This window comes from Sinohyriopsis cumingii, chromosome 8 (genome assembly GCF_028554795.1).
Source record: "Sinohyriopsis cumingii isolate HCF-2022 chromosome 8, ASM2855479v2, whole genome shotgun sequence".
Taxonomy (NCBI): Eukaryota; Metazoa; Mollusca; class Bivalvia; order Unionida; family Unionidae; genus Sinohyriopsis; species Sinohyriopsis cumingii.
In genome coordinates this window covers 24,165,604-24,192,131 of record NC_142968.1, presented here as the reverse complement: position 1 = coordinate 24,192,131, position 26,528 = coordinate 24,165,604, and the positions used below count along the sequence as shown (strand labels likewise).

At 38.5% G+C, this 26,528-nt stretch overlaps 1 protein-coding gene across 1 annotated transcript in view; it reads right to left on the bottom strand.

Moving 5' to 3' along the window:
- LOC149793149 (uncharacterized) overlaps positions 1 to 26,155 on the bottom strand; it is a 70,221-nt gene extending 44,066 nt beyond the window's left edge. The window contains exons 1-2 of the mRNA XM_089967070.1: positions 25,969 to 26,155; positions 7,897 to 8,265 (exon numbers count right to left, since the gene is read on the bottom strand). Of these exons, the coding sequence (XP_089823196.1) occupies positions 7,897 to 8,265; positions 25,969 to 26,008 (409 nt within the window). The 5' untranslated portion in view covers positions 26,009 to 26,155. The remainder of the gene's footprint in view (positions 1 to 7,896; positions 8,266 to 25,968) is intronic.
- Positions 26,156 to 26,528: the final 373 nt, after the last annotated feature.

Below are 26,528 nucleotides of genomic sequence, written 5' to 3'. Positions count from 1 at the left end.
TGACATATTACAGTGAAGTACGGCTATTGTATAAACCAAACTTATAATCAGTTCTAATGTTTTGTGTTACAGAAAGTACCATAAACACAGTAACCTTTCATTCATTCATTCTTTCTTTCTTTCAAAACTACACAATAATGCTCAGTTAACTTCACTTAGCTCAAAGTGTTTAAAAGACTTTGCTTTAACCCAACATTTACACCTGATGAGAAAACTTTGTACCTCACAGACCTTGTACTCTCACCAAAAAGAAACATGTACAATGAATGGTCAGCGACGAATGGTACTGGACTCGTCGTATCCAGACTGCACTATATCTGTTACTCGACATAAAGACAACACTGGGTCGGTGGTTCTTTCCGGGGTTTTCCGGATTCTTCCTCCACCATTAATACTGGCCGCCATGTATAGCCTATCGTGCTGAAAAATGGCGTTAAACCCCACAACAACAACATTTTGTAGTTGTTTACCATATTGAAATTCATACGCCAATTTCTCACCCCATCAGTTTCGCACATGTACAGTGTTATGCAGTTTGTTTGTCTATAGTCTAGCATTAAACTTAAAGAACGCCTTCTTTGAAAGTAATGTCAAAGTTTGCATGTAGTTTTGTTTCCTGAGAATGTTAATCTGCAGCAACGGCCTTAGCAAACGCAGGGCCCGGTTTTGATCAATTTAGCGGGCTCCCTGGATTTACGCGCTGGGCCCCCTGTTAGCACGGCATTTGGAAATAAACTTTGAAACACGTTTTATATGAGATCGAATTATAAAGTTTCTTCCATTGCTTTAAAATTTATTTCTCTGTATAGATACGTTTTTAAAACTTACTAACGCGCGGGGCCCACGTGAGCGACGGGTCCGATTGGGACAAATCGGTCAAATCGGCCTAAGGCCGGCCCTGGTAATCTGCAAAGATTATAAAGGCTGCAGATGTAGAAAACGTGTTCTCTAGTTGCTAATACTTTGGTGAAAAGAATAACAATGAAAAGTATCATTCCTATTTAAATGGACTTAATTATAATTTTTCTTCAAAATTTCAACTTGCATATTCGTCTCGACAAAAACCTTCATCCTTTCATGTTGAAAATAAATGTGCTATTTGTAAAACGAATATATCGGTACGTGACTCATTAATTTATATTAAATTAATTAATAGAAATTATACATTTGCAATTCACTGATTGAATTAAGATGAATTTGTTACCTAGCCCTGTTTTGCATTACTTCCATATGAATATTATTACATGGAACTTCGTAAGTCGGTGTCCATTGTCTTCTAATTCAATTTAAATTAGTCCGGCACACCATGATTATAAACATATATAGAATTATTTATTGGTTTTGTGGAAGTGAACATTCCGAATTTCAGCTTGACTGACTATCGATTGTTGATTTTATGGTGCAAACCATACGGATTTTTAGCGCTACAAAAACGTTTGCATGATATAGATGTTTGTGTCAAAATGATTCATTACCAGCGAGCCAAATTTGGCTTATACCAGGCCAATAGTGTCTTAAATAATAAGTACCTGTCAGTGTGTCTTTAAACGCTCTCTTTTGACAATATATATATATATATATATATATATATATATATATATATATATATATATATAATTGTGCTTAAAAATGACATGGACTATAGGGCTAGTAGCATCATTCCTTTCGGCCAAAGTATTGCTAACTTAAAGAAATGAAAATGGTTAAAGAATAGATGCGAAAAATGTGCCTAATATAAAGGATTGGACAGGTACATGTGATAAATCAGTTACATATATGTAGTGCTTTTGTAAAAGTTTAATTTTTTTCACTAACTGTTAGGAAGCTCTTAAAAGACGATACCCTATTATTGAAGTTGATGTATACCATTCGGGTTCCAAAGGTTTTCATAGCCGGGGGCGGATGTGGGAGATAAGCACCCACTTCCCTTGGAAATCCCCCAATGGCTTGCGTCTGATAGAGCCTCTGACAACCAAATCCAGCTCCAAGCCTTCACGAGTGGTGGAACCTGTTTAAACTGACTGGAGAAGGGATGACAGGCGAGTTTCTGGAGCCTCAAAACCAGACGCTTCGGACAGATGGGGCTCGTGAACCTTGGGCGGTCGCCCATCAGAGGTGATGGTAAACTCCGATTTCAACCCTTCGCTGCCTTGCGACTATACCCTCTCATTGGAAAGGCTAAAGGAATAAACCCCAACAGCAAATCCAGAGACGGAGACCCTAAAACAACTTGGCATTGCTTTCAGTGTCATCTCGGTAACTCCTGCGACTCAGCTAGTGCCATGACGTATCGGCTTGTTCTTTCCCTTGGTTCCGTCGGCTGCGTGGAGAGGGAAGATCAGAAGCATGGGCAACAGGTGATTCTCCATATCACCCTGCCCAGGCTTGCGCCATGGAGAGAACACTCCAGCTTCGCGCCACAGCGTCGACACAACACGGGAATCAGCAGTTTACAGGTTATAAGTCGCCGCTCGATTGGCGTAGATTCAGACAGCAGGGGTTGCTTCTGACGGTGGGAGAGACCAACAGGTTTCACTGGACAGCTACCGACCGCCTCAAACTTGGCAGCCCCTAGCCAATAAGGTGCCGTCCAGCCATAGTTCGCCTGCCTTACTGGGTGCGTAAGGCTTAAGGTACGTGAGTACCTGACAAACGGACTGCAACTACTGCACCAAAAAATAACAAAAGAAAACCAACAAGGAAACCTTCAATCCTCAAACTAGGTACCTGGAATATCCGGACCATGCTGACTGGGTGTTCAGATGATCTCCAGACAATCAGTTGTGTTCGACAACAGTCATCAACGACGAACTTGCAAGACTCCAGGACGACATAGCCTCGCTACATGAGACACGACTACCAGATTCCTGGTCCCTCAGAGAAACGAACTACACGTTCTTCTGGCAAGAAAAGAGCGCCGACGAAGCCAGAGAGTTTGGTGTTGGATTCGCTGTCAGGAACATTCTGCTGGGGATGATAGAACCCTGCCAATAAGGAAATGGAAGACTGATATCCCTCCGCCTCCACACCACAGCCTGGCCTGTAAACCTGATCAGCGTTTACGCTCCCACACTAAGCGCCACCACAGATACCAAAGATGACATATACGATGAGTTAAACTCGCTCGTCGACAAAAGCCCCAAGAAAGAGAACTTGATTTTGCTGAGCAACTTCAACGCTAGGGTGGTTGCCGACCATGACACTTGGCCTTCCTGTCTTGAAAAGTTTTGACGCTGAGAAGGTGAATGAGAACGGGCAGCACCTTCTAGAGATATGCTTGTACCACGAACTCAGCATATTCACCAATTCATTCTTTCAGACAAAACCACAGCATAAAGTGTTTTGGAGGCATCCACGATCTAAACACTGGCAGCAGGTGGACTTGAAGGGTGTGCTGGTGTGCTTCTTACCCATATCTTCATTATCGCTGACTGCGACACCGACCTCTCGCTGATGTGCTGATAATGAAGCTTCAGTCGGGCAACTGCAGGAGAATTACAAAGAACAACACAGACCCCTCTTCCTGACCTTTATAGACCTCACCAAGGTGTTCGATCTGGTCAGCAGAGACGCACTCTTCACAATCCTGGCAAATATTGGATGCCCTCCAAAGCTGCTAAGCATGATCCAGTTCTTCCATGATGATTGAAAGGCACAGTGTAGTACGATGGCTCCTGTAGTTGCCCGACGAAGAAGATCATGTCGATTGTGGAACTCTCTGCGCGGAACCCACACTGCGACACTGGATACACTCTGTCAGCAAGCATCTGCAGGCTGTTCAGGAAGACGCGTGCGAAAACTTTACCCACGATGCTGAGAAGGGATATGCCTCTGTAGTTGTTGCAGTCGCTTTTGTCGCCCTTGTTCTTGTACAGGGTTACGATGTTGGCGTCTCTCATGTCCTGAGTCACTGCACCACATCACAGCACTGGCAGAGGAGGTCGTTCAGGTGTATGATCAGCACGCTACATCCGCACTTGATGACTTCTGCTGTGATGCCACCCTTCCCTGGGGCTTTACCTAAGGACATTTCTCTAAGGTCTTCTTTAGTTCGGATACAGTAGGTTTGTCGTCCAGTTCGGCCACGAGAGGGAGGTTTTCAATGGCATTGAGGCATCGTTAGTCATGTGGTTTCGTTCTAGTGTACAGTTCAGAGTAGTATTCCACTCAATGCTCCATCTGCTTGCCCTTGTTGTGTATGGTATCGCCTGAGGAAGACTTCAGTGGTGCTGTCGCTTTCATCGTGATACCCACTGGTTTCTTTATGGCATCATACATGCCTCTGATGTTTACGATATCTGCTGCTGACTGGATTCTCTGACAGAGCTGAAGTCAGTATTCATTGGCGCACTGCCGTGCTAATCTCTGCACTTTGCTTTTGGTAGACCTGTATACCTGTAGTGTCTTCTGGCAGGTGGATCTCTTGTATTACAGGTGAGCACTGCGACGCTCTTCTATGGCTGGCATGAGTGTGGCGGAGTTAGCTTCAAACTAGTCATTGTTCTTTGTACATAGTCTTTCTGATCCCATCTTTCTTTGGCACTGCTGTTGGGAGGTTCTGAATCAAACATCTTGGAAAGAGCATAGGTGAATTCCTGAGCCTTGTCTGGATATGACGTTTTGCTCATACCACTGCGTGGTTTACCGTCTTGCCTAGAGTGGTGGATCTTCTTCGGCTGAAGCTTCATTGTCAGCACAGCAGCGAGAGGTCGGTGTCGCAGTTTATTTCCAAATGCCGTGCTAACAGAGGGCCCAGCGCGTAAATCCAGGGAGCCCGCTAAATTGATCAAAACCGGGCCCTGCGTTTGCTAAGGCCGTTGCTGCAGATTAACATTCTCAGGAAACAAAACTACATGCAAACTTTGACATTACTTTCAAAGAAGGCGTTCTTTAAGTTTAATGCTAGACTATAGACAAACAAACTGCATAACACTGTACATGTGCGAAACTGATGGGGTGAGAAATTGGCGTATGAATTTCAATATGGTAAACAACTACAAAAAGTGATAGCTGCTTTCGACCTCCAGTGTTGTCTTTATGTCGAGTAACAGATATAGTGCAGTCTGGATACGACGAGTCCAGTACCATTCGTCGCTGACCATTCATTGTACATGTTACTTTTTGGTGAGAGTACAAGGTCTTTGAGGTACAAAGTTTTCTCATCAGGTGTAAATGTTGGGTTAAAGCAAATTCTTTTAAACACTTTGAGTTAAGTGAAGTTAACTGAGCATTATTGTGTAGTTTTGAAAGAAAGAAAGAAAGAATGAAAGGTTACTGTGTTTATGGTACTTTCTGTAACACAAAACATTAGAACTGATTATAAATTTGGTTTATAGAATAGCCGTACTTCACTGTAATATATCAGAATTATACAGCCTACGTCTTCCCTCTGTACGTCTCAACATTAATACAATGAGATGCCCACGAAATGTTACAGTTTTTGTTGTAGCAGAAATTTATGGCGGAGTATCATGTTCTAAAAGTAGTTTAGTTATCGCTTATTTCATTGATGTCGGCGGAAAACAGATTTAATGCAAGCGAAGTAGCATAACTAAAACTAAATGAAGATACATTTTAATATTCGTAGCTATATGCGCCATGGAGCAGAGAACAGGACATGCTGTAACCTATAAAACGAAGAATTACTGCACTAGGAAACTAATGTCAAACAGATACGAACTTTACGCTCAATCCTAAATGGTAATAAGATTGTATGTCGCTAATCAGTCTTGTTTCCCACGCACGCAGCGGTCATAGACAAATTTACAGCCATAATTTGTGATTTGTGTTAACATTTCTCAACCTTAAGCAAGGGGGTTGGCGTAGGCACGCACGTTAGTGCATATAGACGGGTGCCTGTTTCGCAATGGCTCAACATCCGACCCCTTTGACATCCGCAGTGGGGTGAAACAGGGCGGCGTCCTTGCCCCCACGCTCTTCGGCATATTCATCGCAGTCCTGCTCAAGCACGCCTTTGGGACGTCCACAGAAGAGATCTACCTGCACACACGATCAGACGGCAGACTGTTCAACCTGGCACGACTGAAGGCAAAGAGCAAAGTGCGTGAAGCAACCATCAGGGACATGTTCTTCGCAGACGATGCTGCTCTAGCCACTCACATAGAAGCTGAGCTACAGCGCTTGAATGAACGCTTTGCCAAGGCATGCGATGAGTTTGGGTTGACCATCAGCCTATAGAAAACAAACGTGATGGTTCAGGACGCGGACCCCCCAAGCATCATCACCAACAACTACGAATTTGAGGTGGTCAGTGAGTTCACGTACCTCGGCTCTACAATCGCCAACATCCTCTCGCTCGATTCTGAGCTCAACAAGCGGATCGGAAAGGCAACGACAACTCTCTCCAGGTTGTCGCAGAGAGTGTGGAACAACAGCATGCTGATCCTGAACACTAAGATCTATGTGTACCGTGCCTGCGTGCTAAGCACTCTCCACTACACTAGTGAGACCTGAACTATGTACGCCTCACAAAAGAAAAGACTGAGCGTCTTTCACATGCGATGCCTTCGACGCATCGTCAGGATCACCTGGAGCGATCGAGTAACAATCAACGAGGTGCTTGAACGTGCCAAGATTCCCAGCATGGTCACACTCCTCCGTCAACGCTGCATCAGATGCCTGGGCCATGTACGTCGGATGGCAAACGGCCATATCTCCGCTTGAATGATGTCTGCAAGCGCGACATCAAAGCCCTTGATATCGATGTCAACACCTGGGAAGAGCTCGCTCTAGACAGGTCCAGCTGTCGACATGCTCTGATCATTGGTCTGAATGCCGGCGAGGACAAGCTACACTTGCTAGCTGAGGAAAATCGATCGCAGAGGAAGAAGAAGCAGCTCCAACCCACACCAGACGCAATCTTCAAGTGCAGCAAGGACTGCCACTACCGTGTTGGGCTACATAGCCACAGCAGACGCTGCACAACCACCAACCGGGACATCTCTCATGATCGCACTTCCATCGTCTCTCGAGACTAATGGATGCCAACTAACTAACTAACTAAACTAACTGTTTTTATTGTCAGTTGGGCTTTGTATAATTAATGACTTTCTGAAATTTAAATTACGGTGGGTTTGAAATGTCTGACAAAGGGGATGATGTTCTACATAAATGGTTATCCTGAGATTTTCTTTAATGTACATTTTAACAGCCATTGTCTTCGTTTTATATGTGTTGAAAGATAGTAATGTCATCAGTCTGACTATCAGTGTCTCGTACATACAAACGAGCTGCCTTTGTTCTCTGAGTCCTGTCACACAAGAATGAACAGCCCTCTCATCAATAACTCTCACTGCGGCACAATTTGACACGAGTTGAAATGATTTCAGCATTAAACCAGAATGAATGTCAATTATGCATCATACTTATCAGCATTTTGATGAATTTAAAGATGATTTCGTAATGAACGCACCTGATTAGCAGTAGAGTAAATGATGTACTGATAGCTACTCTGCTGGCATATGTGGTGATTTATTGGTGGCGACAGTAAAGTTGAAAATGTGTGATGAAAACGAATCGATTCCTTTTTCAAGGGCACACAGTCAAAAACGATAATTAGATAAACGACAACATAACAAAACATAAACACGAGAGTACTATACGAAGTCTACATTGTGTCTGCTGTAGATACATAAATACCACACACACACACACACATATATATATATGTATATATATATATATATATATATATATATATATATATATATATATATATATATATATATATATATATATATATATATATATATATATACTACTTATGTTAATAGCACTGTTAGTGATATCTATATATATATACTACTTATGTTAATAGCACTGTTAGTGCTATCGCTACATCCGTTACTTCTACTACATAAGAACAAAAGCTCTTACCGTTATTATCCCAATCAACGTACATGTCGCCTGCAAAATGTTGCGTGTATCTCGCGTTTCGTGGAGGAGCAAATGTAGTGGTCGTTGTCCTACGCCAGCCCTTCCATGAATTTCTAGACCTTAAAGTTGTTCTTGAAAATGAATTGGACTTCTCCCAGCCTCCCCTCGGGCTGTCCCAGTAATCGTAATATGGTGTTGTCCGTGGTGACAATGTGGATCCCCAGTAGGAGGATGCAGTGGTCGGGAATCCGCGATTTGAGGTACTCCATCCTCTGCCACTTCCTCCTGATACACGTCCCCACGAGCTTAGATGCTCCTCTCGAACGGACAGGGGCCTGGACCAACTCTGCCCGGTTATTGCACGTAAACCTGAAACAAATACTATTATTATTTTCTTACATAACGGGACCTATTCGAGGTGGTTTGAAACTTGGGATTCGAGGTGGTTTGAAACTTGGGATTCAGTCTTTGTGAACCTCTTTTTGTAAATACATGGGATCATGGAGAGAGAGAGAGTTTTGTTTAGCTGCTTGAGCTAAGAGTAGGCAGTGATAGGCAAGAATAAACGCAATACAGGATTTAGTTACAAGTGTCTACTAGCATGTATAACCTAGTAGCGTATAGCCATACAAAGATTATTGATACACTCCAAGTATTAAAAGTTGCGAGAAACATCGGGGTCTTCTAGGACACAGAGTGTTAATGATATGGAAAAATGGGAACCAGCCTGGAAATGGGTGAACATAAAACAGAGTATATATGGATTGTAAGTGAAAAAAATAGAGACATTGTTTTACTGATGGAATTTCAGTTCTTTTACAATTTCAGTTTGGAACACTCATTACTAAAATTAGCACCTGACTCTTTGGTGCGGAATTGAAAGCATATGTTTCAAACATCCTTTCCTCTACACAGAAGCTGACATCCAGGTTTCATCTATACTGATAAATATAGGTTTGATTATGAACATTCAAACATTTTAAGTTATTGAATTTTTAATATCATGGTGATTGCATTGGTTTATTATGGGAACTGAATTAGTACCGTGAGTCATCTATGATCTTTTGCATAAATAACCGTTAAAGGGATTGTTCATGCACTTGTAACGCTCATATATGGCTGGCGACCTTATCTCGCAGTTTTGCTCAAAGTCCTCTCTCAGATTAGGGCACGAATTTCAACCTCATTTAACTGATATACTAAAGTCTCTATATTTGCATTAATAACCAGTACTGACTATGTCTAAAGTCAACGTTTATTTGAGATAGACCATGGACTAGGAGATAACATGAAACTGATTGCTTTAGTAACAATTATCTTAATTAACCTGTCCCACCCACCATAACTATCACCATTCCATCTGATATAGCAGATACCTATAGAGAAAAATACAATTTAATTAATGATCATTTGAGGATATGCATGGGCCTGTGCAGTTTATAGTTGGACTCGACTTAAAAGCGAGTACGTACGGTAATTTGATTGGATTTTTAAAAAGACATGATAACTGACTGCAATGTCATCCTTTGAAGTTTGGATCTCTAGATCTTTCTTTAGCTACGGGTGTGAGCGAAATGTGATCATGATCACCCAAGTTCGCTTATGGTCTTCCATGCTAACGTCATAACAGCTGGTATAATCGTATAATTGTTGTTGTTTTTTTAAACCCAACCCCATCGCCCACACACAACAAACAGCAGTACCAAAAGAAAGCATCCACTTGAGGTGTATTCGCCTTCGTACAAAAATAAATATCACATGGTCAACAGGTGTTCCAAAGACATGTCAAGGCGGCTGACCCTATCTGGTTTGGGCAAGATTTGAGATTCTGCCTTTCTAGTCGTGAGTCAGCATCAGAACCACTTAATCACCGTGTCCTTAAAACTGTAAAAGTTTCGACAACCAACTATTATTTGTTCGGATTAACAACCGCTTTTTACAGAGAAACAACTTTAGTCCATTTGCTACCTCAAGGCTAACCTTAAAATTCAATTTTCTTCAAAATATCAATTTTCAAGCGATTTTGAGCCAACCCAGAATGCAATTTATTCTTGCAATGCAATATAATTAACTTCGGGCAAATTTGTCAGTAATTTGCTAAAGTAATATCTACATATTTGCCCAATGCTGCAAACATTCATAAATGAGAACTTTTTTCATTGTTTACCGCTAAAGTTACGTTAACAGCTTAAGGACAAAATATGACTGGCTACTACCATGACTTTTTTAAAGCGCACGCCTTTACACGTCAATGCCATCTCACATCTGCCTGGCCAAGCTGGTTATGTAAAACATCTTCTTAGTGGATTTCTGTGGGTCGATATTTCTTACTGGGGTTTTACCAGGTTCTTCCTCTATTAGTTATACTGGCTACCATGTATGTATAAATGCCTGCCTCGCGCTGAGGAATGGATTAGACGCCAAAATAACAAAATTACACAGTGCTGATCTTAGTTACTGCAATCATTCAATTGCATTGTATGAGTATAGTATTAGAGGTGGGTTATTATCCGTACTGGCTTTCCTTGTATATCCATCTGTAATAGATGCATCCAAAAAACTTCTTGGTTTATGCCGCAACATTCACGAGTGTATGCTTTTATTTCAACTCAGAAGAGTTTGAAACAGTATCTATTATTATTATTATTATTATTATTATTAATTTTGTTGGGGGGGTACCCTTAATATTATTTCAAATTTATGGTTGGGCAAAGGAACTATAAAATATAACATGCTATTTAATTTATATTTTGCCTCGACGAGCTGGAGAAGACATAACAGTTCATCAGCACTGACTGTGTACCTGCTTCTCTGTAAGAATCGCCGCCACCTAATAATTTGATAAGGTGTGTTCGCACTAAACACATAGTAACAAATGAAGAATATAGTATATATTCTACCATAATGCCATCTGGAATTAAACTTTGTCATTTTTCCTGACAGACCTACGCAACTAGTTATTATGCTATACCCAGTAATTACGGTATATAGAGTTGCCGCTATTACGTTATATCGAGTTGTTATGTTATAGCGAGTGGATACTGCTTTATATTCCGTCAAGCATCGTTTGGACTAAAACCATATTTGTCAAAAGGAGTAGATGGCAGATCAGTTAGATAGATAGATAGATAGATAGATAGATAGATAGATAGATAGATAGATAGATAATTGTTGCTGAATTTACGCACACATGCACACATTCTCTCTCTCTCTCTCTCTCTCTCTCTAATATATATTGATAGTGTGTGTGTGTGTGTGTGTGTGTGTGGGCGTGTGTGTGGTCAAATGGGTCATATTCATTTTTGATAGCTACAGCACTGTGCCTAAACTTTGGGCTTTGGTTTCAAGATAGTAAAATAAATCGTCGCCCAAAGTCATCATTGACAGAAATGACAAATTACACTAAACCTATCAGATGTAATGTCCCCATCGTTACAGTAACATGAATGACTATATTTATTAGGTATATTAGTGACAAGTAACGTTTCACTATAATAACAGACTGGCTGTCTCTAAATCGATTAATTAGTTGTTAAACTCCGATGATTAGCAGTGAAGAAAACGTGCATCAGTTTACATTTACGGTACGCTTAAGTTCAAATTGAAAATTTGGGGAAAATACATTTTTAGTGCGTTTGAATATACAGAGCGTAATTTGGATGCCTCAAATGTCGCAAGGGGCGGTGCTTCGAGGTGGCTGATGCAAAGGGGTGGGACACGTAGTGTTTAGTTATTCTGTCATTTGTGAGTGAATCCTTTCAAATACAAACACTTTATGTGCTTGGTTTCGGATCAATCAGGCTTGTTTTCCAACCATTCCTAGCCAACTCTAAAACAAAAATGGTTTTGTGGTCTATTAATAAAAATGGTTTCGTTGTTATGATGAGAGCTGGTTTTATGTCGTCTTCATCGTGCTTACCTTTCTTTTTTTTTAGTTTCATTTTGTTTTCGTCTTTTGTTTTAATGAAAGTCGCATGAATAATCCAGTGGAGTTTATGTTCGTAATTATTATTTCATGCATAGGGTTAAAATTTTAAAAAACCTGTTACATCACTCATTGTAGACAGTATAAACTATTTCATACCTATCGTAAAAGAACTGTCCGATCACGACACATAGCCATGACGACAGACTATTTCATATTTAACGTTTGCGAAATGCTATACCACGATATGTAGGCAAGGAACACTGAATATTTCATCCTTAGTGTGTAACAACTGTTACATCTGGAGATGTAGGAAAGGACAGAAAGTAGACAGCAAAACAAAAAAAGAAATAAAGCATCCGTATTCACACTTAAAATTTCCGTTTAAAGTGAACTTATTCCACAATGCATCTAACAAGAGGGAGGGGCAGGACTGCCTGGTGTTAAGAAATATAAATCACATTTACTTAGTTTTTCAACATATACTGAATCATTAAAACAAAAAATAAATCACAAAAGGTCGTCGACTTTGTTACTCAAATACTTCTGAACATCATGGTGATAAATAAATAACTCCCATAACTAAATCCATTTTTCCAGATTGTTCCAAATCTATGTTAGTGAAAGAAATGCTATAGATCGAAATCCCATTTTATACTGGTATTTTGACAAGAAGAAGAAGAAGAAGAAAGAAAGAAAGAAAGAAAAAAGTCGAAAAAAGAAAAAGACGATGATAACTATCACGACGTTGACGATGATGATTGTCTTTCTCTCCACGCTGATTTTGCCTTTTAAGACCTGCAATGGTGAAACTCAAAACAAACAAAAAAATACTTACAAAAATAATAAATAGCAAAAATATGTGTGCAGTCGCGATAAATTATTTCTACGTCCTATAACGTAAAAATTACAAAAACAAATGGGCAAAAAATTAGTACGTAAGAGTCATCTATTTTTGTTGTTGTTGCTTCTCTGGTGATAAAAGATGATAGCAGTCTTTCATCACCATGAAATCTACATTCTTCATGGTTATGTATACAGGCATCACATAAATCTTCTTTAAGATTGTGTCGGCGACATAATTATTAAATTGTGTTGGTATTACGAAGCAGGAGGCAGACATTTATTAACCTGTCATTTCAAGCCAATGTAGTATGCGAAAACACCAGTAGAGGTACATGCTTTCGAGAACTAATGCTTTCTTGACATAGTGAATCTATGTCAAGTGTCCTGAACTATTGATAAAGCAAGGTATTTTGCATTTTGGAGAAACGAGCCATAGTCTAAGGTAGCTCAAACACATCATGAAGTTCTATTCAGATATATTCAGTGCAAGTGACATATAAAATCAGCCAAGGATAAAATTGCTCTACGTTTTCTTTTCACCCGAGGCAGCCTGTGATAAAAGATGTACTTGATTGACAGGAGTATGTATAAAAACAGAAAGAAAGAACAACCTATCATCAAGGTGCCAAATTTATTAGTTACTCGGTTAATACGTAATTTATATTGAGTCAATCTTCCCGAAGATTTTACTTCGGATGGCAATGATTGGTTGAGCATATTTATGCATTTTTATAAGAAATGAGGATGTGTGTGATGTGATTTGGATTTTTAACGTAGCTTTAACAATTTTTCAGTCATATCGCTACGATGTCTGCAAATTGGCAGTTTATAGTGATTTCTAGCACTGGGGCATCATGCCGCAGACATGTAGCATGATGTCCCACCCAGTCACATTATCCTGACACCAGGCCGACCACTCCTAAGACTAACCTCTTAATGCTGAGCGCCAAGCGAGGCAGCTGTAAGTACTATTTTTGTAAATCTTTGGTATGACTCGGCCGGGGATCGAACCCACGGCCTCCCGCATCCGAGGCGGACGCTCTAACCACTAGGCCACCGGAGCGGTGTGAGAAATGAGGAACGTCTTTCGCTGGTAATCATAGGTCAAAAGAAAAGGTGACAGATTTTAAATCGGAACTTGCGACGAGGAATCCATAAATTTGTTACTGTGAATGCCATCTTAATGCAGTGGGCGGTCCCTCTGACGTCACTCTATGTAAAGACAATACTCGTGAAACGAAAAAGAAATATATTTCTTTATTTTATGTTCGTTCGTAAAACACTGCATTTTTAAGAGAAATGATTTTGATATTTCACGGGGGTGAAAGATAATAAATACTTTGTTTTACTGCCTGTATGCATATTGATAACATTATGACAAAGAAATTAAAACATTTGGGCACGGCGAGGACGTGGTCTAGTACTAAATATGGCCGCTGTGCACGACCAAGGTTCAAATCAAATAAATATATTTTTATGTATTGTTTTGCACTGAGTTGGAAAGGAGAATTATGTCGCTACTGGTATTTTCTGTGCAAATGTACATAAAGCAATATAAACGGCAAACCTCTGACTATCGCGCGTCATAATTAATAAATCTGCTACTTGAAGCCTGTAGTACACACTTCTAGCCAATACGTATGAGCATATATATCTCGCAGGTGAAAAATTTAAATATTTTCAAAATTGATTGAATTTATCTATTATTCACTCGGAGTAAGCAAATATTCTTTATACATGTCAGTCAACACTTTTAAACATTGTCACGTTTGCATGGACCCAGCTATAGAGTCATGTATAAATTATACTCTACCTGTCTTAGGAATATTACTGCGTCCTTGTGTTTGATCTCTAAACATTGGCGCTCGGGGTTAATGTTGAACTCTTACGCAAGGTTACCATGACCAGCCAGAGACCGAAAACTTGAGCTGGCAAAGGCGACTGGTCGCGTCACTTAACAACGGCTTGCCTTTATCACACCTATATGTTAAAGGTTAGTTCAAGGATCAAAAGTAAAATCCTCGGGGGGAACAGGGCATGTTCTTATCCGTCCACATGTTGACACACAGCGAGAGGGACATTGTCCGCTAAGTTTGTTTGGATCGGTCCAAAGCTATAGCTAATCAAAAATTGAGATAGAGGGCGTGATTACAATTCAGACCCAAATGATACCTTTCCCAACTCGTAAGATTAATTCAGTATTCGCCTGGAAGGATTGCATATCAATAGGGTTTACTCCGGGAAAGAAGCCACTCATAATCTGGCGGAAGAGCATAACGGTAGATTCTAAGGAAAGGCAAAGCTTCGAAAAGATCAGTAAGTTATTTGCTCGATTTTGCATAATATTACGGCATCAGAATTGTAATTATTTTTTAGTATGTACACTTAATTACTAGGATCGTTTGGTATGTAGAATTACCTATCTAGTGTTTCATTTACATGCATATTTGAGAAATGGGCTTGAGCCTTACGTAGAGAATTATTAGATGTGAGGCGGAAATATGTAGATTGTTAGCTTGTGGTCGGAATTAATTTTGTAATTCGCTATTAGGATACTTCTTATTAAACTAGTGCATTTATTAATGCGGTATGTTAGAATTTAAACATGGTTGAATTGTGAATTTGGAAAATGGTTAAAGTATGCATGACTAGTTAATGTGGACGTATACATGTATCAGAGCATGTATATTTGAATATTTGCATACTTTATATGAGTGGTAATTTAAAGAAATGCGTTTGAGTATTGTGATATTGTTTAGTATAACGGGATTAGGAATATGTACTGATGTCATGCAATTTATTGACGTATGTATAAGAAGCAATTGATACCGTGCTGTATTATGACGTTTGTTTTACCATACAAAAAAACTTATGGGTATCTCGATGTGAACGAATGCGTGACCGAAGAAATTTAATAGCCGTTATTTCATGATAGGCTGTGTGTAGTGTGAGCTGATTGGGCTAAGGAAAAATATTGTACCGTCCTTGTGTTTCACAGGAAGCTTTTTAGGTGACAGAGAACTTCCGGTTCCATTAGGTCCCACGTCTTCAAGAGTTGGAAACGGAATTGAGACTAGCCGAGACAGTCGAAGTCGACGGAAGAGTAGTCGTGGGTGAGAAAGTCGAGAAGGAGGAGAACGAATTGAAGAAAGGTCGTGGAGGAAAAGAAGAAGGAATTGGGAGAAATAAGAGACAGAAAATATACAACAGATGAGTATAAATACAAGGACAGTGGAAATCAATTTAACACTACTATCAAGTGATGCAACAGGCTTATTAAAGGGTCGAGCGGATGGAGTGTAATTGGAAATTTGAGTCATTTGATTACTGATTTGTTATTAAATTGTTATTCATTGAATTTCAACCTTTTTGTATATTTACCCATCCAACCATCGGCATTGCTGACTGGGGGCTCGGAGCTTTACATCTATCTTTCACTAAATTTACTTTCCAACAAAATAGAGCCTGGGTGTGAATTTTATAACAGTTTAAATAAAATATTGGAAGCATCCCACCCCAACCATTTACATCTTCACAAACATAATTGAAGATACAAACAATTAGTCAGACAACGACACAAACTTAAAGAGGAAAATTTAAAATTATGTTGAAACAAAAGGTCGACTGATGGATATATTTGGTGAGTGACCCCCCCCCCCAAAAAAAAAAACAAAAACGACATTTAGGTAGTCATGAATATATGGATCTGATTATCAACAACAAACTGTGCCCCACCCCCACCCATACTTTTATTTTATCTCATCATCGACTCTTTTATTTTGCAGTTGAACATTTCATGATATTTTCACCTTAGCCGTAGTGCGGGGGGGGGGGTGTTCCTCTACAAACTTATATGGTGTGGTGGTGGGCTGGCAAGTAACATCATAAATGTTCTATTCAGCAAAGTAAGTACACCACTAAAAAATATTGCACCCGCTTGTCTCGAACCCTCGCGCTACCACTAAGAGAATAATCAAGTAGGCAAGGGATCTGTGGGATGGAACCCCACACGAGGGCACAGGAACATGGCCCCCAGAACTTCCTGCATTTGAATCATTTCCATGGCACAATTTGAACCACCTAGTTGAAAAGGACAACTTCCCAACGTCGACACATGATTATGATCTCACGCCGTGCCAGTCAAGATTATCTGTGTATGTTAATTGTGCAGGTCTCAGGTGGATGAGAAAACACCAAACTGTCCATTGCAAAGTTTTATTTTATCAAGTCATCGACCGTGTAACTTCATGCTTGGCACGACGTCAGTCTCAATAATTCTGTAATTTTTGGAGCTACATCTCCTTGAAAAAAAATGCATACTACAGTTCTTCATTTGTATTTGCTCAATTTTTATTACTGACATTAAAAGGGACACTGCTAAGTTTGGATTGGGGCGACAGAGTTTTACTGAAATAAGCTGTTATAGGAACCAGAAAAGGACAGTAAGCAGCCTGATTGGTTTAAATTGACAGCTACCGTTTGGTTTGAAACGACAAGTTGACAGCGTTACCCTCCCACCACTCGCGATTATCAGATTATAACTCATAAATTGATAAATGAAATGGTTAAGATTTGCACATTCTTTTTATCCTTCATACTTTTCCTTTACAAATCGATGGTGTGGGGTGGGATAAAATACACGGGAAGGTGTGCGAATATCAAACATGTTCTGTGCCTAACCTCATACCTTTATCTGTAATAATTTTAGAATGGAAGAGCAGATAAACAATTGTGATGAACAGTTGAATGTATGGATGTACAGAGGAGATGAAAAGAGCATCTCCATGTTTTTCATAAAAGGCAAAAACAATAAATCCATCTCATCCAGTAACCAAATATGTGATCATCATTGTTCTGCCTGACAGTGGTTGATGGTACAATGTTTATCACTGTGTAGAAAGAAGAGTTGTTATGTGCCAAATGTTAGAGTTGTTTTGATCAAAAGAATCGAGCGCAGAATAAATGTCAACAACAAATTATAGTTGACTTTTCAACCTGTTAGTAGTTCCCTTGTAGACATCTTCTGCTGTTTGTTTTGACGCAGATTACAAAACAGACCTTAAATGTAGCAATAAGAAAAGGGAGTAGGTACATTTAGTGTTTGGCACTGTCGGTATATAACCATTTGAGGGAAGTCCATGAGCTACGACATATTTTTGTAATGTTTGCTTGCAATAAATGACAACCTGTAACGTTAATAGTATGTACGTATATGAAGAAAACAGAACACAACATTGTTATTGAAACTGTTGACATATTTCATTCGGAGATGATGAAATAAGCCAGTGAGAGAGATATGATTTAGCCACAGTGACGATACCCCTTTTGGAACTATTTTTACCATATATATATAAAACTTTCTACATGACCGCTTCGGTGACCTAGTGGCTAGAGCATCCGCCTTGAAAGCGGGATGTCGTGGGTTCGAATATTCGGTTGAGTCATACCAAAGACTTACAAAAATAGTACTAACAGCTGTCTCGCTAGGCGCTCAGCATTAAGAGGTTAGTGTTAGGACTGGTCAGCCTGGTGTCAGGATAATGTGACTTGGTGGTACATCATGCTAAATGTCTGCGGCATGATGTCCCAGTGCTAGACATCACTATAAACTGCCAAACTGTATACATCGTAGTGATATGACTGAAAAAGTGTTAAAGCTACGTTAAAAATCCTAACCACACAATCCTAACCTTTATGCATGTTCGTCAGACCTGTATTTTGTTTGGATTATTTTAAGTGGATTTTTTCCTTTTCTTTTCTATTTTCTCTGTCATCCGCCCTTCCCCTCTCTCTTTTCCTCTCCCCATCAGTATGAATAGACCGTAAATGTGTCAACATTGGTGACCCCTAAAATATATTTTTGTAATCAATGAAAAGGCGCCGTCACGAATGCATACAAATGTACCTCAAACAATAAGAGACAACAAGAAGCAGGATTCAACATTGTATAACTAGTTTTGCACATGAACCATTACAATATGTCAAATGACCGGATCCGTTGCTATTCGAAATTCTGTGTCGAATTTCACTATCATATACATGTTACACTCAACTGCAAAAGAGGCAATTTTTCTTAAAAGAAAACTCTTGATTGCATCTAAAAAGCGATTGAGAAATCATACAATGGTTAGATTGCGAACCGAAATTAATTAACAATCGAAGTTAGGGTACAGCGTCTGTCACCGAAATAGGCTGCAAGCCTGCCAACACAAAAAATTCACGCCTGAATGCAGAAATAAACAAAGTTAGAAGCCCAATTTTTTAGAAATAAAGTCACAGTCCTTAACATCTGTTGTTGAATGTTGTCACGCTCTGAATCCTGATGATCCATTCTTTCATATTGCTATAGTACCCCCATCGCAGTAATGCACCCCTACCGCAGTACCCCCACTGCAGTAATGTTGTTCACAATGTTCACTGTGTACATCCGCGCAAGAAATGTGTTAACGAAATTAAAATCTCTTCATATTTGTATAAAAACACACAGTTATTTGCACAAAATAAACTATTTTGGAGCTTCGTATGTACAATCTAAATTTGTAACAATTCAGTCTTAAAACTATTGTAAAATTTCGGTAACTTCTTTTAATCGATGTAAAATTGTAGTCGTTCATTGCATTGGCAAACAATTGATAAAATTTTTCAGGTAAAGTGAAGAATTTGGCCTAAATAAAAAAATAAAAAATGAAAATTGTGGTTTTTTTAGTACAAAAAAGGAAATATTTCATCCGTGAAGTGGAAACATGTTGTATTTTCGCTATTTCCACCTCCCACGTGAGTTATTTCCTTATAATTACTATAAAAAAACTTCGATCTCATCCGTATATCATTGTAGAAAAAACTGATATGGTCACAGTGGCGTTATAAATTTACAACTACTTAATTTCCACATTGAAGAAAAACATCTGCGACCAAGTTATTTCCAAACTTGATTGCCCCCCTTTCTCTCTCTCTCTCTCTCTCTCTCTCTCTCTCTCCTTAGATAATAAAAGAATACATAATTTTTGTTTTAATTTATGAGGATATTGCAAGAATGAAAAGATGTTAGTCAAAAAATCCTAAATGCAAACCAAAGCATAAATCCCAATAAATAAATTTCAAGTAGGGGACCACCAATTTAATTTCTACTACGTGTCTTAGATTTTGAAAAAAAATCTTTCGATATCCAGATCTCTTGAAAATAATAAAAAAATATTTTTATTTCAAGTGAGATAATGAACTATATCAGTGGGAGAATATATCACCCCCGTAGTGATACCACTGTTATCGCCAACTCGGTGATATCACTTTCGGAAATACTTTCTTTGATCATTTTGGAAATATTTTGGCCGTTATGAACGTTATTCACCCCTGTGTATCCATATTAAAGCCGATTTAATTTTTATTCTTCTTCTCCACCTTCTTTCTTTCCCTCCATCCACATCAGGATGAAATGATCTTAAAAAATGTCAACTGTAGACAAATAGTAAAGAAAATCAATGGGGGTGCCATCAAGAAAAGCCTAAAAATGAGCTCCAAACAACAAAAGGTAAACTTCAGGTGTTAACTGTTACAATTTGTTTTCTACATCAGCCTTGAAAACAGACTGTCACCCTGCCTTTAATACCGTGCTACAAATGGTAAAATGTTTGAGGAGAAAAATCGTAATTAAATACAGTAATACAGTTGTTTTAGGTAGCAATTTTAACTGGCATCACAATAGCGTTTGAGAACGATGGGTATATTGGGCGTTGCTTCGTGCTGATTGCAATCCGAAATGACAATTGAAAATTGGATAAAGCGTCTGCAACTAATTGCAACATTGCCAGGGCCAGACAAAACAAAATCAGTCTTGAATGAAGAAATAAGGAAAAGATAAGAACGAAAATCCTTACAAGAAAACTCGCATTCATTAAATACTTTGCTTAAAGTCTTAATTATATGAAGTCTATCAGACGCAACTGGTCTGTAATGTTTCAACATTAACTGATTTCCAACAGCATCAATCTGGGCATGAACTGTGTTAACAAAATTAAGACTCCTTTCATTTTCGTACGAATACAGTAAATTTTCACAAAATAACAAGATATGTAGCATGATAGGTACTTGCTAAAATTTTTACAAAGTCACTGTTCATAAATTATTGTAAAATTTTGGAACTTCTTTCTATCGATGTCTTAATGCAGCCGTTACTCGTATCAGTACATAGCTTAGAAAAACCATGCGAATCGACTGTTCTTGTCTTTAAAAATATATGCAATAAAACTAAATACCACATGTTTTAGTAGATATACGTAAACTGCCATTTGTGACAATACGTTCTTTGCACTTCATGAAATATTCCCACTTATCTACTAAAACAGCGTGGATATCACTTATCTACTAAAACAGCGTGGATATCACTTATCTACTAAAACAGCGTGGATATCACTTATCTACTAAATCATCGTAGATATCAACTAAATATCCATTATAACTGTTTCAAGATGTATCAGTTGAGTTAAATGAAATAACATTATCTCGTTCTAATGAAGATTCCGCGCCATCTCCGCAACATTTAATGGTCAACCCCTAATTGAAGATCCCAGACTATCTCTGCAACATTTAATGATCAGCCCCTAATTAAAGATCCCATGCCATCTCCGCGAATATTAAATGGTCGGTACCTAACTGAAGACCCCAGGACGCCTTCCGAAACCTTAAATGAAGATCGCAGGCTACCCTCCCAAACCTTAAATGATCGGTCCTTAATTGAAGATCGCATGCTACCTTCCCGAACCTTAAATGGTCCCTAATTAACAACTTAGGGTAATCTTCGATGTCAAACTACCATGCTTTATTTCTTTTCGGTAATGAGTATCACATAATGTGAAAATCTCGTACATTCTGTATCACATAATGTGAAAATCTTGTACATTCTGCAATTAAACCATGGTTGTTCTGGGTAAAAATGCTTGTCAAATATAATGTTTAAAGCCTGGTTGTTTACCAACTTCGACTCTCGTCATGAAGTTTAAAAATAATGGATTGTAAATCGATATCAAATCACTGTCAAATTTGGGCGTAGCTTATCGTATCGACCTATATTTCCAGCTTGTCGGTGTTCAACAGAGCTTACGTTTGAATGCAGAAAAGTAAAATAAATACTCAGAAGCGTGACCAATTTACAGTCCTTTAGATTAATGTAGTCACTGACTGTATTGGATGTCTCTCTCGAAAACGCCGTGATTTTACGCCATACCCTATATTTTGTCGCAATATAAATACACGCTAGAAACGTGTTTACAAACAAATCCAATTCATTTTTCGTATAAAACATTTGTATAAAGTGTCCTTCCTTCATTGCTACAAAATATCGAACTTCTTTCTATCGATGGACTAATAAGGTTTCCTTATTTATTGTGTGAATCGCAGTGGGATAGACTATGACAAATTATGTATATTGGGTTGTTTTCTTTGTTTTCTGATTGAATATTCTGACTGAATATACATTTTCAAATATATAATCAAAGGAGAATATTTAGGAAGGGAAAATAAAAATGTGGTAATTTCAAGCGTGACTCCGTCTCTAGTGGTAGGACTTTGTTATCGCATGTTTAAACATAACGCATGAACTGTTTTTATAGCCGTTACAGTCTTAGATTTTTTCCTCCGGTTCGTTTTCGAGATTTCTCAATTCCAAAAAGACTGCTACCTGCATTCAAAGGAAAGCAGTATTAATGCCATAACAGAAAATGAAACATTGGCTGAGTTCATTGAATGATTTGCAAAGAATAACAAAGCAAGTGTATTATTAAGACAGTTTCAGATTGGTCGCATTTACACCAGAACTTGTAATCATTTCATTCAGAATGCAACATAACCTATGTTGATTATTCTGGTATGTTGTTGTTCAAGTTAAAGCCTAACATAAGTCAAATAGTTGTTGTCCAGGAGTTAGCGCCTAACATAAGTCAGAGAGTTGTTGTCCAGGAGTTAGCGGCTAATATAAGTGAGAGAGTTGTTGTCCAGGAGTTAGCGCCTAACGTAAGTCTGATAGTTGTTGTCTACAATAGAGCCTAACTGAAGTAAGATAGTTGCTGTCCAGGTCTAACATATGTAAGAAAGTCTCGGTGAATCTGAACCGCTCCGGTGGCCTAAGTGGTTAGAGCATCCGCCTCAGATGCAGAAGGTCGTGGGTTCGAACCCGGAATGTGTCATACCAAAGACTTATAAAAATGGTATAAACAGCTGCCTCGATTGGCGCTCAGCATTAAGAGGTTAGTGTTCGGACTATTCGCCCTCTTGTCAGGATAATATGTGACTGGGTGGGACATGATGCTTTTGCCACACTGCAGATGGCAGAGATTGTTAACCTAAGTTAAAACCCAAATTACACACACACACACACACACACACACACTTGGTGAATCTGAACTTACAATTTTTCACTTCATTTCTTAACAAATTTAGACTAAGAAAACAAGTATTTAAGGAATGCAATTAATATAGTGACAGGATAAAAAGAAAATATCATGGTAAACCCACCGTGGTTATAACTGAGCGACAAGATACAGCCATAGCTAATAAGTGTATCCATTTAAATGAAATAAGTAAAAAAATCAGACCTCTGGAGCGTGTTTCAATAAAACAATGCTGACAGATATGTAATCAGTATGAGATTTAGTTTCTACACTAATTATACCGGTTAACTTGTCACATGGATGTGTACCTTGTAATTTATTTCTAACTTCCTTTGGACATAAATAAAATTTGAATGCATAGCAGTCACTTCAATGTGTTTACGTCACTCATGAGATAGTACAGGTGGTTTGTTTCGTCCGATATGATTGGACCATGGTAATTGGTTTAGGTTCATGCTCACAACAGCATTAAGACCTAGTCTTTACAATAATTACGAACTCTTAGATTTTTAGCCTGTTTTCTATAGAAAAGAGTTTGATTTGTTAATTCAAAATGACACAAAGAGCCATGATAAAGCACACATTGTGACACAGAAAGGTATGATACGTTATACAGTGTAACAAAGATAGCCGTGATGAGGCATACATTGTGATTCAGACCTGTGATAAGGTATATACTGTGACATAAAAAATCATGGTAAGACAAACATTGTGACACAGAGAGCCATGACACGTCATACATTGTGGCTCACAGAGAGCCATGGTAAGGCATGCACTGTGACACAGAGAGCCATGATACGGCATTCATAGTGGCTCAAAGAGAGCCATGGTAAGGTATACATTGTGACACAGAGTTCCTTGGTAAGGCATATATTGTTCACACAGAGTTCTATGGTAAGGCATACCTTTGTGACACATAGTCATGAGACGGCATATATTGTGACACAGGGAGTCATGCTACGGCATACATTGTAGCACACAGAGAGCCATGGTATGGCATACATTGTGGCACAGAGCTCTATGTTAAGGCATACATTGTGACACAGAGAGCAATGGTAAGGCGTACATTGTGACACAGAGAGCCATGATAAGGCACACATTGTGACACAGAGTTTCTAGGTAAGGCATACTTTGTGACACAGAGCCATGATACGGCATACATTGTGACTCACAGAGATCCATGGTAAGACATACATTGAGGCTCACAGAGAGCCATGATAAGGCATACATTGTGACATAGGGTGCCATGATAAAGCATACATTGTGACTCACAGACAACCATGGTAAGGCATACATTGAGGCTCACTGAGACCCATGGTAATGCATGCACTGAGGCTCACAGAGAGCCATGGTAAGGCATACATTGTAACAGAGAGATATTGTAAGGCATACATTATGAGAAAGAGTTCCATGGCAAGGCAAGCATTGTGACACAGAGACACATGATACGGCATACATTGTGACTCACAGAGAGCCATGGTAAGGCATACATTGTGGTTCCAAATCTAGTCACGTATGAGGAATGTAAAATATATTTTGCAGGGAAGGCATACAAATTCTAAAATTTACCCTTCTTAATAATTTAAATATTTTCCGATAAAAGGAAATTAACACACACACACACACACGAGTAAATGACAACATTATGTATTCTAACGCGTGTATGTTAATGCTGCGGTACGTAATATCTATAGGGTATTGTATCATATGAATGTCACGTGGATCTCAAAACTTCTCATATGTCATCTTCGATGTAGACAGGGCATTTACCTTCTCTAGTTCAATTTATTGAGAGATCAAAAATACGTTTCAAAATTCCAAAGCAACAATGCTGATCAGACATTTCGATTCGGCAAAAGAATATGAAACGTCTCGTTTATTAAAATTTAAATGTTAGAAATATGCCAGATATGAATAATATTGGTTTTTATGAACAAACTATTTATTTATTTGCAAAACATGTGTTATATTAAGTTTATATACATTAAGAAAGCTTCATTTGTATGAATATCGCAATTTAGTCCCTGTGTTTAGACCAGTCGTTGATCACCTATGACAAATGTGACACCATTTTGATCACTGTCTTGTTAAGATAAATTGTAGGCTAGATGAAACTACACTGGAGTAAATGCAAGCAAACTTTGCTTGTATGCCAAATGCAACCAAATTTTGTTCGTAAGACAAATGCAACCAAACTTTTATTGTATGCGTAATGCAACCAAACGTCGCTTGTATGCAAAATGCAACCAAACTTTACTTGTACGCCAAATGCAACCAAACTTTGCTTTTATACCAATTTATTAAATAACACAACGTTTAACGTTTATTCGAAAACTGGAGAAAGTATACGAAACTTAATTACAGCGAAATTAGCACAAAATCAACTTACAATTTATCATATATTTTTGTTCCTTTGTTCTGTTATAATTGAAAATATCTTATAGCCATGCAAACACTGCATTGACCTATTTTCAACGTGAATATAAGCTACCTGGGGGTGCTACTAAGGCATGCATCTAGGAAAACAGTAATAAAGAACAAAGATGTGAAATATCAGAGAACTGCATTCTATTTAGAAATCAAGTTAGAGATGAGTTTGCGGCCTAGTATTTGAGTAAATCAAGGATGTTCTTGAATTTTCATATACGTTGTCCGGTTATATATATGACACAAACATACGAAGGCAAAGAAACAATATATATCTGTAGAGCTATTATTTCAATATATAGCCCCTTTTAAGCCGTAACTCACACAGCAAAAGGCATTCTGTCAAGAATAGATTATACATATGTAAGGGAACATATTTTATAGAAGGCACGACATCATAAAGACATTACATTACACCAAGCGACAATACTATCTATACAGGCAATATTATCCAGGAAAAATACATTGTTATTCTAAATACTAAAATCTTACCTGAGAAAACAAAAAGAAAGCTAAGAAGTAAACCTCCCATTCCTTGAAATGTGAATCATGCTACAGAATACCAGAAACGTCCCAGCCGTGTGGGACAAGTCTGAAGTAAATAGATTCTACAAACTGAGATATGACATTTATCTTGTGTGATATACGCTGTGGCTGTCCGCCAGGTAACAATACAGCCCTGTCTTGACGCTGAAGGACGGAGATACGATAATGGACATAACTTGCATACTTCAAATTGCTTGTCACATATAAATGTTTTATAATAACTCAGCATACTGCACGTGACTCGTTAGAATATATACGTGACAGGTTAAGAGGAAACCATCAGTGCTGCCATTGGAAACATAAGTTAGGATTATTACATTTTCTGAAATGACTATATGTCTCTTGGTTAAACGTATTGCTTTGTCACCTGCGCATCCAATAACTTTTGTGTGATGCGTTGACGAATATAGCCAGCGCTTTGTACATAAATACAGTGAGGTCGTTGACATGATGCGTTTTATTTTATTTTATTTTAGCATATTTTTTTTTTTTTTTTTTTTTTTGCA